This window comes from Stigmatopora nigra, chromosome 1 (genome assembly GCF_051989575.1).
Source record: "Stigmatopora nigra isolate UIUO_SnigA chromosome 1, RoL_Snig_1.1, whole genome shotgun sequence".
Taxonomy (NCBI): Eukaryota; Metazoa; Chordata; class Actinopteri; order Syngnathiformes; family Syngnathidae; genus Stigmatopora; species Stigmatopora nigra.
In genome coordinates, this window is record NC_135508.1 from 25,551,891 (window position 1) to 25,569,571 (window position 17,681).

General features: G+C 40.7%; 1 protein-coding gene across 2 annotated transcripts in view; it reads right to left on the reverse strand.

Annotated features, from left to right (window-relative positions):
* Positions 1–521: 521 nt before the first annotated feature.
* The window catches only part of LOC144194738 (protein kinase C and casein kinase substrate in neurons protein 1-like), a 44,468-nt gene continuing 27,308 nt past the window's right edge, over positions 522–17,681 (reverse strand). For both annotated transcript variants that reach the window (XM_077713995.1, XM_077714005.1), the window contains exons 3-10: positions 16,011–16,167; positions 12,110–12,345; positions 11,845–12,000; positions 11,603–11,778; positions 7,757–7,877; positions 7,552–7,658; positions 6,609–6,805; positions 522–4,947 (exon numbers count right to left, since the gene is read on the reverse strand). In XM_077713995.1, coding sequence (XP_077570121.1) covers positions 4,838–4,947; positions 6,609–6,805; positions 7,552–7,658; positions 7,757–7,877; positions 11,603–11,778; positions 11,845–12,000; positions 12,110–12,345; positions 16,011–16,167 — 1,260 coding nt within the window. In that variant the 3' untranslated portion in view covers positions 522–4,837. The remainder of the gene's footprint in view (positions 4,948–6,608; positions 6,806–7,551; positions 7,659–7,756; positions 7,878–11,602; positions 11,779–11,844; positions 12,001–12,109; positions 12,346–16,010; positions 16,168–17,681) is intronic.

Here is a 17,681-nt window from a genome sequence, read left to right on the forward strand (position 1 = left end):
TTCATTCTGCATATCATTGACATAAAATGGTAAAATTATAGAGAACAAGTTTATTTATGTTTTTTGACTCGTCAAAATTATTTAGCAGATATCTCAAATGAAATTTCCATCTTTTCTAAATGTATTGTTTGAAAAAGAGATGTCTTATCTTGTTTGGTGCTATTACATTTCTGTTCTCTCTTGGGCTATTACAATGCATTCATTACCACAAAGTTGTACAAATAAGTCTCTTCTACTCAATTTGGTGTCATTGTTGGTTACTTTCTTAGTCCATATCATGGGTGCAATACTGGCGGCTCTTGAGCCGCATCGGGTACCCGGCCGAAATGAATGCGGCTCTTCACTTCTTGTAACATTTTTGTATATCTGCATTGGATGTGTGTGTTGAGGGTGGACACTTGCCTTGAAATGAACACATTGTTGTTTTGTAAGGGGAAGAAAGTTTCATGAAGAAATAATATTGTTTTAATTGTGTATGTGTGTGTGTGTTTGTGTGTGTGTGTGGTGTGTGTGTGTGTGTGTGTGTGTGTGTGTGTGTGTGTGTGTGTGTGTGTGTGTGTGTGTGTGTGTGTGTGTGTGTGTGTGTGTGTGTGTGTGTGTGTGTGTGCCTGTCTGTTTTTGCAGATCACAATGTGGTGTGGCTCTTTGACTGTCACAGTTTAACATTTCTGGTCTTTGTAACTTTTTCACCACCCTTGCACTCTATAAACCTTGATTGGTGATGATTCACACTGCATTTGTATTTTTTCCACTTATGAAAGGAGAGAGAAAAAATAAGTATTTACACTTCCATAAAATTAAATAATTTTCCAAACCGCTTATCCTCACAAGGGTCGCAGTGGGTGCTGGAGCTGATCTCAGCTGCCTATGGGCACCAGGCAGGGGACATCATAAATTTGTTGCCAGCCAATCAAAAACCATGTAAAGTATTTTATATTGATATCCCTTATTATCTCTGGAAATGGCCCTCTTAAACATACACACAATCAGTATAACCCCCTCCCCCAACACATACACACACACATAAAACCAACACTGGCCACACTTTTCAGACAAACTTCCAAAACATTATCTCAATATTGATAGCAAAACATATTTGATTGGTTGTTTTCACCACTAGTCATTTTTATCTGTGATCATAATCATCTTTATGGATATTTAAATGAACGTATTGTTACATCAAAATGAACAGGCATGACACCAGTTAGGAGATAAAAGTACTTCAGTAACTATGAACATACATCATCTAGACCACTAATATAGGGTTTCCACACAATGAATTGTGGTCCCGTGTGCATAAGGAGATCAACATTTAAGGGGGAAAAAGCATCCACATTGACACATTTTACTGTTTCAACATGGTCAGGTCTCATTTTCAACTGAACAGTTATACAGTTACAATAGAATAATATAATCTTTAAATTACATCTTCATATACAAATCTGACAGCTTGGGTTTTAACGCTTTTATGATACACTGTACCATCGTCATGAAATCCATACGATACAGACTATTACTTCATCTTTTCCATTGCTGTTAATTGAATTAAACACATGTACATATTTAACACTACATGTTGCTTTTGTAGTCAATCACTTGCATTTAAAAAAAATCTACACAAGCATACATACCAAATGATGAGGTCCCCCAAAATCTAGATTTCATGCATCATGGATGATACAAGTCCTTTTTGCGTTGCTGGACAACTTTACTCTTAAGACACAACCTGTGAGCTGGTGATGTCTTTCTCCTCATTTGTGATAAATACAGCTGTCAAATCCTGTTCCAAGCAGGTCAAAAACGGACACTTCTCATTTTCACAAATTTAGGAGTAACCCATCGTATAATAACACACAAATGAGTTTGCCTAATACAAACAGTGATGCGATTATGACTACTGTTATACCAATAATGATAGTAGTACCGGAAGGGGCCCCTGATACGGCATTAAAATGCTGGCCGATATTAGTGTGATTAAACAACGACCTGATACCATCTTGATACACTTCTTTGAAATTTTGTTCTCAACAACCATAAAATCACAAAACAAAATTACTTTTGTTGGCATTTGGTTTGAGTTTCTAAATGTGGTGCCAATTGGGTACAGTTACTGAAGTAACCAGTGATAATTAAACAGAAAAAAAACATTTTGATGACCATTTCTGTCTCGCTTATTTAGTTGTAAACATGTGATGTTAGTGACGCTTAATCCTCATTTTATCGGATAGTAAACAGATAATAGCCTTTTCTCTTAAAGTAAATTTTATGCAAATCATAAAAATAGTTTTTTTTCAAATCTACAAAACAGCCATTTATCGTAATTAGTATCGAGAAGCACAGCCATCTCATGGTTTAGTGGTTCACTCGCCTGACTTCTGTGTGATTGTGAGTGTGGATGGTTGTTTGTCTCTCTGTGTGCCCTATGGCTGACTGGCTACCAGTCTAGGGTCGAGTCTGTTTTTCACTTGAAGTCAGCTGGTATAGGCTCCAGCAACCCCCGCAACCCTTACGAGGATGTGCGGTACGGATGATGAATGAATGAATGGTATTGAGAAGCCATGAAAAATATTAACCAATAATACAGTAATACCTTGAGATACGAGCTTAATGCATTCTGGGACCGAACTCGTGTCATTTTTTGTCATAGAATTGAACCAAGTACAAATTAATTTGTTGCCACCCACTGAAAAACACACCAAAAAAACAGGATATTACAATGGAAAAACGTTTTTATCAGTTCTAATTCACCACCAACTTAAAGTAAATACCAATCTGGCGGTTATTATCTTCAGTACTAAAATGGGACTCAGTGCAGACAGACGGCGCGGACGAGAAAGAGAGACAGAACAGGACAAAGACTTGACGGACATGCTCGTAGCATAATATAAACTTTAAATTTAACTTAAATTAACTTCAATTACTAAACACACACTAAGTTTTAATCTGACGTTACACTAAATTTAAACCTACTTGTGCAATAACCGAGTCAAAGATGTTAATGTATTCCACCACTGCTTTCTAGGCGGAACTTCTTGTGTTTGTTTCGTCTAGTTAGTTTTAAAAATAAATTCGAACAAGCCACGACTTGCTTTGAAGGGTTTTGTTGCTGTCTTTTTAAGATGCTTGCTCTCAAGTCCATGTAGATTCTGCAGACTTAATTTTGCATAATATTGACTCTGTCACACTATCTCCTGCTAACTGATAATCGTTTATCCACATTAGAAGAAAGCTCTCCATCTTGCTATGAATGTCATCATAAGGTATTCCTTCTCAGTACCCCTTGTTTAGGACCAACCCATTGTTTTTCCCTTAATTCTCCACTGATAAACGCAAAAAAAACCACGTTAAAAATGCAACCTGTACGACTAATGCTCGTAGATGGCTTTATGCGAGGGAGACGCGGCGATAAAGACTGTGCACTGTTATCATAAGCAGCCTCCCCCGGTCCTGTATGTTCGTATCTCAAATTTGTCTTGTATCTCAAGGCAAATATTTGCTCACAATTTTCCCCGTATCTCAAATTTCTTGCATGTTGGGGCACTTGCATGTCAAGGTATTACTGTACACTCATAGCCTCACACATTCAGTCATAATAATGACAAAAGCATTCCCTGCCACTGGTATGAAGACTAATGAAGCTTTGGTGGATTATGAGGCAGCTACAAGTAGATATTGTCTAGTTACCTGATATGTGAGGTTATTGCATGGAAGGGAAAATGCAGTTGGTTTCAGTGAGGCATTCTTTGGCTCAGCATGAAAATGGGCTGGTTCTAATGGTGAAGACCTATGTTATTTTGTTGGACTGTGCGGTCTTTTCATGCCTGAAAATTACTACATTCATGTCCTGTTTAAGAGGATGGCCTTCACTTGGTGGTCTAGAGGTTAGCATCTCCCCAAATTGTCCCCTTCCTAGTATGAAAAGACTGGCATAGGCATTGTTTTAAACCCCACTTTGCACCATCGTTGATGGTAATTTTTAGTAGACATTGTTTAGAATGAACGATGCTGTAGCGTCATGAATCTTTTCAATGGATTGCGCGATAAAACATAAAATCAAATGTATTGTCAGAAAAACATCTTACATGAGAACTGATGCATGCGATACTTTGAAAGTGACGTATGCATTTATAGTTTTAGCATTGCATCAGATTGTGGCCCCCAAAAGGTTGGAGGATACAGGGAATGTGAGTTGTTGCATAGCACATGCTGCTATGCACGCTCAGAAACAGCTAAACACGGAACACAGCACACAAAGGGAAAGAGATTGGACCGGAGCACGAAAAAGAATACATCCTTAAAAAATAAGGATACCGTTTGTGGTACTTTTTAACACGACCCAGCATTCCTGATGTAAGAATGATGGCTGACCACACAGCATTAAAAAAGCTAAACAAAAATGGCATCATTCTGTATATGTATACACAATGCAGGTTGGAGAAGCTCGTCTTTGTCCAATGGGTATAACTGATTATATTTGTCTTCCATTTGCACAATAGACTGCAATAGACTGGACATTTAAATAAGCTGCATTGTACTTCATAGTATATACAGCAACACAAAAAGCCATGATGTTCCTGTCAAGGTCTATAGTTGTGTGTACTGTATATATACTGGGGTAATTGCCAGTCTTGTTTCCAAACGTGTAAGTCCACCCACTCAAAAACGTTGATAAAATGTACTATGCCGATAAATATTGTCTTTTGTCTTACTAAGTTTAGCTTCACACATCTGTTGGGGAAAGGATGGGTTGCGCCTAAGTCTCTGGCTATGTGCGGTGCATTTGATGGTGCTCTTCAAGCTGCCTCCAGGAGCATGTTTTCTTTGTCCAGCTTTTGGCCTAGATGGGCTCTACATAATTAGCCGGGTACAGTCCCTCTCGGCCGCTGTCCAAACGACCTCGACACCAGCCTTGTTCATCTTCATCCTCAGTCTTGGTGAGCTCATCGCCTGGCAGGTCACAGAAGCGTTATTAGAAACAAAATGAAGTAAAAATAGGGAGATATTTTCTTTCTATTTCAAAATTGTTCATGCAAATTGATTTGACATCCAGAGCTGTTAATGGCAAAACAATATTTTCCCCACTAATTACGGTATTTTCTCACATAGCCCCTTTTGCCAGACAAAATGTTTTGCACAAAAAACCCCGACATGCACCAAACTGCAGGATGACGACGCCATGACACGATGACGTGATGTCATGATGCAATGGCGGCGTGCAATCATGACGCTTGGAAGAGTGACTCTGCACCTCGGTCACAGTCTGCAGAAGTTCCCTATCTTGTGGAAGACTTCCTGTGTGTGGTTCCTGTTTTATCCAACTCTACAACGTCTTTTTCTAGAGTCTGTATGTGTTTTTGCTACCTTAACCAAGATGGCTCCACTCAAGTTGCAGCCGTTAGCGGCAGCTCCGTCTGCTCTTGCTCGTTTTGTGTTTTTGCTGCTTTTCTGTCTTAATTATTTGATTTAATGATTTTTAATGATCCCATATACTTTGCTTTGCTTTGTACTTTTGCTTTGTTGTTCTACGGCCTTTGCGTCTGTATTGTCTAACATGTAATTATGTGTAACTATGCCATTCCTGTATCTGCATTCTCACCCCCTTGCTACTGTTACAATGATATTTCCGTGACCGAACGATTCGGCAAAAGACATTTTGGCGAAAGACGTTTTGCCGCCAGACGTTTTACCGCCGGACGTTTTACCGACAGACAGTTCGCCGAATGGAAGTTTCGCCAAACGAATGTTTCGACAAACAGACATTTCGCCAAAACAATTTGCTCGCTATCCCGTTTCGGCCAAACGTCCGCTCGGCGAAATGTCCATTCGGCGAACAGACATTTTGCCAGAACAATTCGCTCGCTATCCCGTTTCGGCGAAATGTTCGTTCGGCGAAACGTCCATTCGGCGAAATGTTCATTCGGCGAAACGTCCATTCGGCGAACCGTCCGTCAGTCAAACGTCCGTGAGTCAAACGTCTTTTGGCGAATCGTCCGAGTACCTGAAATTTCCCGACTACGCAATGAATAAAGTTATCAAATCCAAATGAACACATTTGTACTCCCTATTAAAACCAGGAATATGATGGTGAAAATTGGGAATCAGGGAGTGGCTTATACGCAAGGAATTGTAAAATTCAATAATTTTAAGGCAATTTTAAGGGTATGGCTTATACGAGCAGGCAGCTTATATGTAAATACGGTAGTTTATCACTTGCAGATTTCCAATCCATTTGAAGCAATAGGGTGGCAGCGTATTCATTGCTTCACTGCCCACCCTTCCGCATCAAATTGATTGGAAGTCTACCACGTCAATAGCAGAGTTCGACCATGACAAAGTATACTGTTTATAAAAGTGACTTTTTCACTGCATGTAAGGCAGCTAAGAGCCAATACTAGGCACATGTATTCTGTAGGTGCCAGTAGTTACAATAGTTTTCTGTAGCTCTAGTTAGAATTAGACATTAGTTTTATTTGCAAAATGTACGCCTATTGTTGACTAATCAAGTTTAGTGGAAGAGTCATTACCACATGACTGAAGTGAAAATCTTAACCACCTCTGTCATTATTTAAGAAAATATTAAGGTATAGTTGGTGTTTACTGGTGTTTACCTGCTTTAAATGAGAGTTCATCCTGCTCCTGGCCGTCATAGTCATAAAGAGCTCGCACACGAATGCCTTTCCCAGTGCTGGAGTCTTCTTCAAAGGAGTTTCCGTTACCACCGTTTTCATTGACTGAATATGCAGTTGGTTGCTCATCATCAGACCACTCTGTTGAGTATGCTTGGTTCTTTTCATAGCTGCTGACACTAGAATAAAAAAAAGAATATATATGGTGACATTGAATTTTGAAATAAGACTATATATATATATATATATATCTACATATATATATATATGTAGATGTAGATATATATATATATATGTATATATATATATATATATATATATATATATATATATATATATATATATACACAGATATACATATACCAACATATTTATGTAATATCTTTTTTCCCATATCAAAAAATTATATTTACAGGTCATTTTAAGTTCCACTGCCGCCTAAGGAGGACTGAATTTGATAGAAGCGTAGACATTTTGTCAACAAGTCATACCCCCTCCGCCAGAATCCTTGCAGAAAAAATGCAACACTCCACCCTGTGCTCGCGAAATTGGCTTGTATCACAAGGTAAATATTTGCTCGGAATTTTACCCGTATCTCAAATTCCTCGTATGTCGGGGATCTCGTATATTACTGTAATAATTATTTATCTGTATAAGTCTTGAGAATATAGTTTAGAATGCAGTTTGAGGTTGTTCATCTCAATGTACCCTGCAATTGGCTGGCAACCAATTCAGGCCCACGGCTAACAATTTGTTGGGATAGACTGCATTACCCACGCGACCTATTTGACAATAGTCGTTGTGGAAAATAATTGAATGAATACTCTTTGACAAGGTTATGTTATTTATTTTTGTTTGTAAAACTCATGACACAGGCTCATTAACACATTTTAAAAATTTGAGATTTTCAAGGTTGAAGGTTTACCTGCTTCGGTCACCAGGGGGAGCTACATGGTCAGTGCTTGGAGTGGGTGGGGCTCCATCTGGCTTCTTCTTCTTTGGGGGAGCATTTGCCTGGTCTGGGTTGTATTCCTGCTCAAAGCACATTCACACAGTTATAATAATTAAAAGATGCTTTTCTACGTTCTAAACTAAAATTTCATGAAAAAAAATTCCCTTTGATATTTTACCTCAAAGGTAGGCCAGTTCATGTGCATGCCAGGTCCATGATTGTTGCTGAACCACTTCAGATCCTCTTGTGTGTTTGCTGATAGGATTGTGCGTTCCAGTTCTCTGTATATTGTTGCGTAACTAAGGACAAACAAATAACATTGACGTAAAATTTCCACCAGAGGACACTAGGATTATGCTGTGAAGTTTGGTAATGAGCCAACAGATTACTTTTTCAAATTAATGCATTTTTGGGGTTGTTTTTTGAATTAATAATTTTTGAAAACTCAAGTTTTTCCCAAAAAATTGATTGGATTGGGTTGTTTATATACATATACACATACACATACACATACACATACACATACACATACACATACACATACACATACACACACTCTTCATTGTCGCCCATAGTGCATCATGCCATACCCTGTCGAACGCTTTTTGAAGTCGATAAACACATGGTATATATCTCTCTGATGTTGATCATACTTTTCACACAGCACTCGAAGATTGAAGATTTGTTCGGCAGTGGATCTTCCTTTACGGAAGCCAGCTTGTTCTCCGGCAATAATTGCTTCAGCTTGGGGTTGCAGTCTATTCAGGATGACCTTGAGCATTACTTTGCTAGCATGATTGATCAAACTGATAGTTCTGTAGTTCTGACATAGTTGCAGATTGCCTTTCTTCGGGATTGATACGATCAGTGACTGTGTCCAGGTCGACGGCCATTTACCGGTCTGCCATATCCGGTTGCATACGATGGTGAGGATGTCAATAACTGCTTGATCTCCGTGTTTCAGAAGCTCTGCTGGTATGTTGTCGGTACCCGCTGCCTTTCCGGATTTCAGTGATTTGATGGCAGATCTAACTTAGTCCTTGAGAATTGGGTAATCGTCGTCAACTGGTGGATCCTGACACGTGAGAGTGGTTGGGTCCCCATTAACCTCATGGTTATCTAGGTCCGAACAGTATTCAGTCCAGCGCTTCAGAATATCTTGGTTTTCGGTGAGGCAATGTCCATTTTTGTCCTTGATTGAATTTACTCTGGTCTGTTTCCGTATGGTCAGATCCTTCACGATTTGGAAAGCCTTCTTGCTATTGTTACCTCTAAGGCTAGATTCGACTTCCAAACACTGTTGGTTGATCCAATCTTCTTTCGCCTTAATCATGTGGAGTCTGATCGTTCTGTTGACCGCTTTGTATTCTGTTGCCCCGTTTGTTGTGTTGATAGACCTTTTCAATGCTTTACGTGTGTCGCACAGGTCTAGAATATCGTCTGTGACCCATGGCTTCTTTTTCCTGCGATGAATTCCCAGTATATCGGTTGCGCTTTCGACCATCGCAGAGTTGAAATTGGTGGTTAACCCTTCCAGGCTATCATCAAGTTCCAACATTGCTGCGAACTTGCCACCAATTTTTGCTTGAAATGCTTCCAGTTTGTCAGGGGACTTCAGTCGGTCCAGATTAAACTTGATTCTGGGGCTCTTGGCCTTTACAATCCTCCTCAGTCTGACTCTGAAGTTCAGCAGCACCAGGTCGTGGTCGCTTCCCACCTCTGCACCTGGGAAAGTGCGTGTTGTGACTCTATTGATACCTGATTTGAAGCGATTTGGCACCAAGATATAGTCGATTTGGTGACGCTTGCCATTGGGGGCATGCCACGTACAGCGTCTCGAATCCTTGTGTGTGCCAAGGGTATTAGCCAGCACCATGTCATTTAGACTGGCGAACTCAAGTAGGCGTAGTCCACGCTCGTTAGTTGTAAAATTGCAGGAGGGTCCACAATGGTTTCCCCAGTCCTCGATTGCATCTATCCCAACCTTGGCGTTCCAATCCTCTTGTATGATGATAATATCTTTCTTGTCAGTAGAGTTAATAGTATCCTGTAGTTGAGAATAGAATTCCTCAGCTATGTCATAGCTAGCATCACTGGTGGAAGCTTAAACCTGGATAACCGTCATATTGAACGGCGATGCTCGCAGGCGGATGGATATAAGTCTGCTTGAGATTTGTCAGCAACCAAGAATTGAGTTTTTCACACTTTTGTTAACTAAGAAGCCAATGCCACGTTGGTGTACATCCGATTCACCACAGTAGTAGAGTACATGTTGATCTTCGGTTTGATGCACACCTTGATTTTTCCATCTGACTTCGCAAAGTCCAATCATGTGCCAATGGTAGTTTAAAAGGCTGTGGATGAGCTCATGTATCTTGCCTACCTGGGCAAGAGTCCGGACATTCCATGTGCCAATACTGATTAGGTCTGTTGACCGTATTTTTCTTGCTATGTTTGTTTCACTTTTGTTTTTATCGTTTATGGTCGCATCAGTAGCCAACTTGACACTCCCGCCCCAATGCATGACGGAAAGCGCGGCCCTTTTTATCCTGGGCGACGACCGAGCCAGTATGGAGGTTCTATTTTGGTTCATTTTTTCATCTGGTGTTACAGGGGCTATGGCGGGGCCCGTTCCTCTCCAGTCCGCAGTTGACTTGTAATCAGCCCTATGTCGCCGTCCATTTCTGTCCGCCGACTTGTTGCCCGTGCCATTGGTCCACACTCATCTGACAAGGACATCATCCAGCTCCCTGCTGCCAGAGCCTTCATGCTTTGATTGGAGTGCCAATCTCCTAGAAGGATTTCCCTAAAGAGGGTGCGGGCTCCTTCTGCCCGATAAGCGCAATGAGGTTTTGCCCGCCAGCTGAAGCGGTTTCCGGGGCATGGCACGTGGAGCCACTCATGCGCGATTTGGGAATGGGTGAGGGCTTGTGACATCTGTCGACCCGAAGGCCCAAGCTGACGAGATGTCAATAGTGAATCCCTCTCCTCAGGGTCCCTATGTGTTCCCACATCTGAACCTGGGAAAGTGCGCGTTGTGGCTCTATTGATACCTGATTTGAACCGATTTGGCACTAGGATATAGTCGATTTAGTGACGCATGTCATTGGGGGCATGCCACATACAGCGTCTTGAATCCTTGTGTGTGCCAAGGGTATTAGCCAGCACCATGTCATTAAGACTGGCAAACTCAAGTAGGCGTAGTCCACGCTCGTTAGTTGTTAAATTGCAGGAGGATCCACAATGGTTCTCCCCGTCCTCGATTGCATCTACCCGAACCTTGGCGTTCCAATCCCCTTGTATGATGATAATATCTTTCTTGTCAGTAGTGGAATTTATCCACACATATGCCTTGATTATCACCCAGGAAAGTTACATCCCCAACAAGTGTTCAACTGCCATTCATGCTCACACTCACACCTAAGGACAATTTAGAGTGTCCAGTCAGCCTACCATGTATGTTCTTGGAATGTGGGAGGAAACTGGAGTACCCATAGGAAACCCAGACAGACCCGGGGAGAACATGCAAACTCCACACAGGTGGACTGACTTGGATTTGAACCCAGGACCCCAAAGCTGTAAGGCTGACGTGCTAACCACTCAGCCGCCGGCCCCACCGGGCAACATGAGTATCAATATGTTACTCCATATGTGCTGTCCCTTATTAAATAGAACAAAATCAAACTTCTCACTTGGGATCACATTGTCACTTGTGAAAGGCATTTTTAAAACCGATATTAGCAAAAAAGGGAAAACAAACATGTAGTAATAATTCCTATTTGCTATAGTACTATATATTCGATATTGTAGTTTTATAAATGCATATGGAACGTGGATACTACATTAGAACTGCATGTGAAGACTGACATGAGAACAGTAGGTCCTAATTTCCACCCCTGCACCCCATGTTGGGAGTTATTTAATTTTAATATCACATATTTCAGCCTATTGCAGGTCAAAGATCTTTTGGGGACGCAAGGATTATAAGGCTGGTGTGTATGTGACTGTTTTTAGGTCTGCTGACCTTTGGTTCTCGGTAAGGTTGAGATGACGTTTAATGTCCAACAAGGCCTCCTTCAGGAAAGTCAGCCTCTTGACCTCATGCTGCTGGCACTGGTCAAACACCTGCTCCATACTCTCCATGTAGGGTGGTGCACACTTGTTGAGTTCCTCCAGAGACTTTTCATATTTTTCTTTGGCCTGAGAGAAACAAAAAATATTATTTATCCTCTTGTCAAAGCAGGTGGAGTGTCTATTTCCCCTTACTTTTTGCACATCCTGTTTGCATTTGTCCACTTTCTCATGAAGTTTCTTTTGCTGGTCCGGTGTGACAGAAGCCTCAGTTTTGCCATTGGCCTCTCGAGTGACCGCCAGCTTCTCTTCCTTGCACGCCATGTGGTAGGCTTTTTTCACTGTCTCCATCTGCATGTAAAATCACAAACTTCCTCATCATTCTGCACTAACACTGATGGGGTATTAAAATGAAGGGAATTTATTAAAACTAATGTAGGAAAATAATGGGACATCTCACCTCTTTGAGTTTTTTAGCCCATGGTTTCTGAGCCTTCTTAAATCCTTCCTCTGCCTCCTTTGCCTCTTTGAAACCTCCAATCATTTGTTTGTGATAGGCCTCTTTCTGCCAGTTCTTGACCTTCTCCACATCCTCATTCACCAGGTTGTTCTTGACATCTTGGTGTAGCTCGCTCACCTTCTCTGCCTCGGTCATTACCGCCAGCCATGCCCTCTCCACGGAGCCATACTGGGGGCCTGACAAAAATATTAATTTGGACTAAATGTGCTAATGCAAAGCTGCCAACTTCTCCAGAATTTTCCGCAACATAAGGTGCACCTAAAACCCATAATTCTTTTTTCAAAAGCTGACCTTGAACCTTTAATATGAATCAATATTGAGCCGCAACTACAATAAGCAACCCCCGGCGACATTCCCCGTAGAAGGAGTGCGTGGTGCATGCTGGGATATATAGTTCTTTTGTCAATCCACCCAGAATGACGGCGAGCACTCTAATTCAGTGCTTGCCCTCATTCAGGGTGGATTTACAAAAGCCAGCCGCTAGATGTTGTCGTCAACAGAGCATTCAAAGCTAAATTGCTAACTATGCAAATATTATATATGGATCATAGTGGGGGTCCGTGAATTTCCTACCGACGCCTTTAGCTGCCTGAATCAATCCAACCCTCAAAAACTATTTCATGGCTATAAAACCTCTACTGCCGCTACAGCTGCCACACATAAAAAAGCATAAATAATAACCTCATTCAATTAAAATATTATTTCGGAATATAGCCATATTTCACTCACCAAAAATCCTTTTTACTTGTGCACAATATCTATCCTCCTTTTTTTCCTCCTTTTTTCCCCTCCTTTTCTATCGTCATCGAAACTAATGCTGAAAGTCGAGCCTGTCCTGTCGTATTTCTGGCATACGTTTTTATTAGATTTAGTGATGAAAAAGTTCGTTCCCAGTTGTGACAGGCTTGCTTGCTTTGGAGTTGTCCAACGTTTCTTAATGATGTCCGGCATTTTTTCTTAAAAAGTCCGTCTTGAAAATGGCTTTGACAAAACCGCTATAAATCAACACAACAATATATTTGCTTGTGCAGCTCGCTCCAGATACAGTTTGGTAGCTCAGGCTAGTCCACTCTTTCACTAGCCAATCATAGTTGGTGAAAGCGATGACGTATCCCCACGCCTGCGAGAAGGCAATTACGTATCCCTACGCCTGCAAGAAGACATCGGCGTCGCCAAATCGAAATCTGATTGGTTAAAGCAGTGGTCTCAAACCGGTCCTCAAAGGGCCGCAGTGGGTGCAGGTTTTCATTCCAACTCAACAAGGATACCTTTTGCAAGTGCAATCAGTTATTTAGATTCAGGTGCTACTTATTTTAAAGACACCGGATTGGTTAAAATGTCAGCACTGGATCGGTTGGAACAAAAACCAGGACCCACTGCGGCCCTATGTGGAACCGGTTTGAAACCACTGGGTTAAAGCAACAGTTTTATTGACGCTTGTTTTATGCAGCAGAGCCTGCGGACTGATTGTGAATGCCTCAAGGCATTGGTTAGATCAGGGGTTGGGAACCTATGGCTCGGGAGCCATATGGGGCTCTTTTAATGGGTGTATATGGCTCTACGCCTTTTAAATCATAATTTCTTCATTGGGCTCTTCTGGATGCATTCGCTCATTGATACTCATTGATTAGCAACAGTGAAATAATGTTCTCAAAAGAATTCAGACTTTTTTTTAACTTCCAAAGTAGTGAAATGAATAATAAATGCTCACGTTTTCATGTATTTTTACTTTTAAATTCTGAGTATGGCTCTCAAGGAATAATGTTTGAAAATATTAATTGTTTATGGCTCTCTTTGTCAAAAAGGTTCCCGACCCCTGGGTTAGGTGCTTAAATATGAAAACACTTCTGGAAGTAGTGCACCGGAGAAAAGCAATGAGGGGAAGGTGACAGACAATTTGGAATTATTTAATAAGTATTCATGGAGAAAACATAATTTACATCAGTCTGTGATTCAGATATTTTTTAAGGCCAGCAGAGAAGGCCTTGCAGGCTCCTTCGGTCCACCACTGATGGACCAATATTGTGCTGCAACTACGGCAAGCAGCCGCCGACTTAATTTCCCAGGTAGAAGTAGCAGTGCACGGTGCATGCTGGGATATATAAAACGGGGGTTACATTTCGGTTGAGCTCGATTTAACACACTAATTCTCGCTCGCCGTCATTCTGGGTGGATTGACAAAAGAACTCCAGCCACTAAATGTTGGCTTTGTCAGAGCATTCAAAGGTCGACTGCAAAATGCGTGGAAGCAGTGGATGTCAGGTAGGAATTGTTAACTTGATAAATGACGACTTTGGTGAGACAGAGTGTGGACGTGTTGGATGCCGCATTCGCCCAGCTGTTCAACATGAGTTATGCTATTGTTGTGTCATGAAAATACTAATACTTTACCCCGGAGGAAATAATAAAACAGTTTTTTATTCATGTTGGGAGTGAATGGATTTGTCAGAAAGCTGATTTGTCTGGGCCGTCAAGGCCTTCTCTGCTGGCCTAAGAAATATCCGAATCATATATTATATTTTTTCCATCAATACTTATTAAATAATTCCAAGTTTTCTGTGAGCTTTCTTTCATTGCTTTTGCCCCAGCATTCACAATCAGTTGTGCGAGCTCTGCTGCATTAAACATGCGTCGATAAGACTGTTGCTTTACCTAATCAAATTTTGAGTTGGCAACACCACAATGCCTTGTGGCAAGCGTAGGGATGCGTCATTGCCTTCTCGCTGGCTGGCGTATGGATACGACATTGCTTTCACCAACTTTGACTGGCTGGTGATAGAGTAGGCAGGCCAAAGCTACCATACTGTATCTGGAGCGACCTGCACAAGCAAATATATTGTTGTATTGATTTAAAGCCATTTTCAAGACGGACCTTCCAAGAGAAAAAAGCTGGACATCATTAAGAAAGGTCTGACAACTCCAAAGCCAGAAAATCAGTCACATCCAGCAACGAACATTTTCAGCACTAAATCGAATAAAAACGTATGCCAGAAATACGACAGGAAAGGCTCGACTTTCAGCATTAGCTTCGCTGGCGATATAAAAGAAGGAGGAAAAAAAAGGAGGATGGATATTGTGTACAGTTAAAAAGGATTTTTGGTGAGTAAAATATGGCCATATTCTTAAATAATATTTTAATTGTATGAGGTTATTATTGATTATTTTTTTATGTGTCGTTGGATTGAAGGCGTCGCTAGAAAATGCCCAGACCGCCGCTGGAAATAAGTATTATTAAGGCTGACTGAACCATTGCCACAAATCCTATCATTTCCACGGTTGTTCTAAAGGAAATGGGAGTACACAACACTGGTAAGTCTTATCAATATGCCTGCTTGGGATAAGCGCAAAAATGGATGCCAAATTGGAAGAAACTTCTACTAAGAAACCCAGACACGCGCAGAAGTTTATTGGTTCATATTAAATTAAATATCCCACGTTGAGGTCGTCTCCAAAAGGATCGACATTTGCACATTGCACAACTCGTGCGGGTTAGGGACCAGTCGAAAAACATGTGTTAATGTTCTGCAAATTTGAATTTGCCAATAAATGATCAACAAATTATACTGTGGTGACTATACTTTTTTTCTTTCATTATGCTCTACTTTTTCAATACTTTGCATAACCAAAATATTTCAATTCATGTAAAAACATTATAACACTTTAATTTAAATTGTTCAATGATATCTTTAAAAAAATATTTTATATCAATTTTACACAAATTGCATTCACTCCTGATGAAAACATAAACTCCGGAAATTGGACAAGGGTACTTCTAAATGGGCTCGACAGAGGTTGGCAGCTCTGATAATATATGTCAACTAATTGTTTTATAGCATTGAACCTTTCTCAATGAGTTGTCTCCATCTCTTCGACCAAGCGGTCAGCTGATCCCCGTAAGCTTTTTCTATCTTGGCCCGTTCTTGCAGGCAGCCCATGAGGTCATTGCACAGTCGATGGCCATCATCAAATCTCTTGACAGCACGTTTGTAGTTTCCCACCTAGGAACAAGAGAGCAAAAATATTCATCATGTGTAACTATGTGTGATCTATGACCATATTTTAAATTGACTCATCATCACAAATTCACATCCAGAAATTGCACACACTCATTGAAAAGATAGACCACCATCTATTTCTCATTCACACCATCACTGAGTGGCATCTGTAGTCAGTCGAATCTGCAGTCACATTATTTAGGATTAAATGTTTTCATTGATCACAATGATCATTATATGCTTTACAGGTTATCGCTGCACATCAGCCGAATTGCGTGAGCAGTCTACTCTTAAACTAATGTCTGTTGCAACTTTTTAAAGTTTGATAAAGGGCAAAATGTATTGCATGACTATCAAAAGTGTAATCTATAATCCTTATAAAGCGTAATTTATGGGTATGTGTGTGTGTGTGTGTGTGTGTGTGTAGGTTAAGATTCTCTCGCTATGTTGGTCAAAACCGTGCAACGTAGAGAGTTGAAATGGTGGCCAGAAACAGCTGTCGGATCCTAATAGACGAGTGATTGATTTTCTTCACCTTCTCTGAGTAAACTCAACTTTTATTTGTTACAACTGAAAGCAGAGTACATGTATGAATCGTTGTTTTTACATGATGTGCCCTAAACACACCGCATGGCTGATTGATCTGCCAGCGAGTTTCTAGGTGCTCCCCGGAACACTTTTTTTCTGTCATGGCGGGAGTTATAAAACATCCACACATCCATAACTCGCGCTTTATATATTCTCTAATCCAGGGGTGGCCAACCAGTCAGAGACCAAGAGCCACATTTTTTACTGTGTTACCGCAAAGAGCCACATTTTTTACTGTGAAACTGGGCAAAGAGCCGCATGCGGCTCGGGAGCCGCGGGTTGGCCACCCCTGCTCTAATCCTTATAAAGCATGATGGAAATTCATTGGCGGAAATTCTCCCCAAAATGACGTTTGTAAATGACGTGTAAAGGCATCTTGGGTCAGCGCGTCCACCACCATCGTGTCTCGCTGAGTCTTTCCGTCACGAGAGTTTTGGGGAGAAAGCCATCAAATTTAACTAAACTGCACCAATTCTGTCAAGAGGAGTTGTCAAAGATTCAACCAAAAGCTGGCCAGAAGCTTGTGGATGGCTACCAAAAGCACTTAATTGAAGTGAAAGGGACATGTTACCAAATATTAGCGCTTCACTATGTATATTTTTGACCCAGGAGATTTGATCACTTTTTTCTGTTCACCCATAATAAAGTCATAAAAGAACCAAACGTCATGAATGTTTTTGAGACAAAGTATCTGTTCCAATCACTGTATCAGAAAAAAATGATAGTCGTAGAAATAACTGGAAACTCAAGAGAGCCATGACATTATGTTCTTCACAAGTGTATGAAAACTTATGTCCACAACTGTATATTATATGACCAACTTCTATAACATGAATATGAATATTTTGTACTATGAAAATATCTAAAACTAATTTGTCAGTCTGTTCTCTCATTGTCTTCTTAGGGTTATTCACACTATTTCCAATACT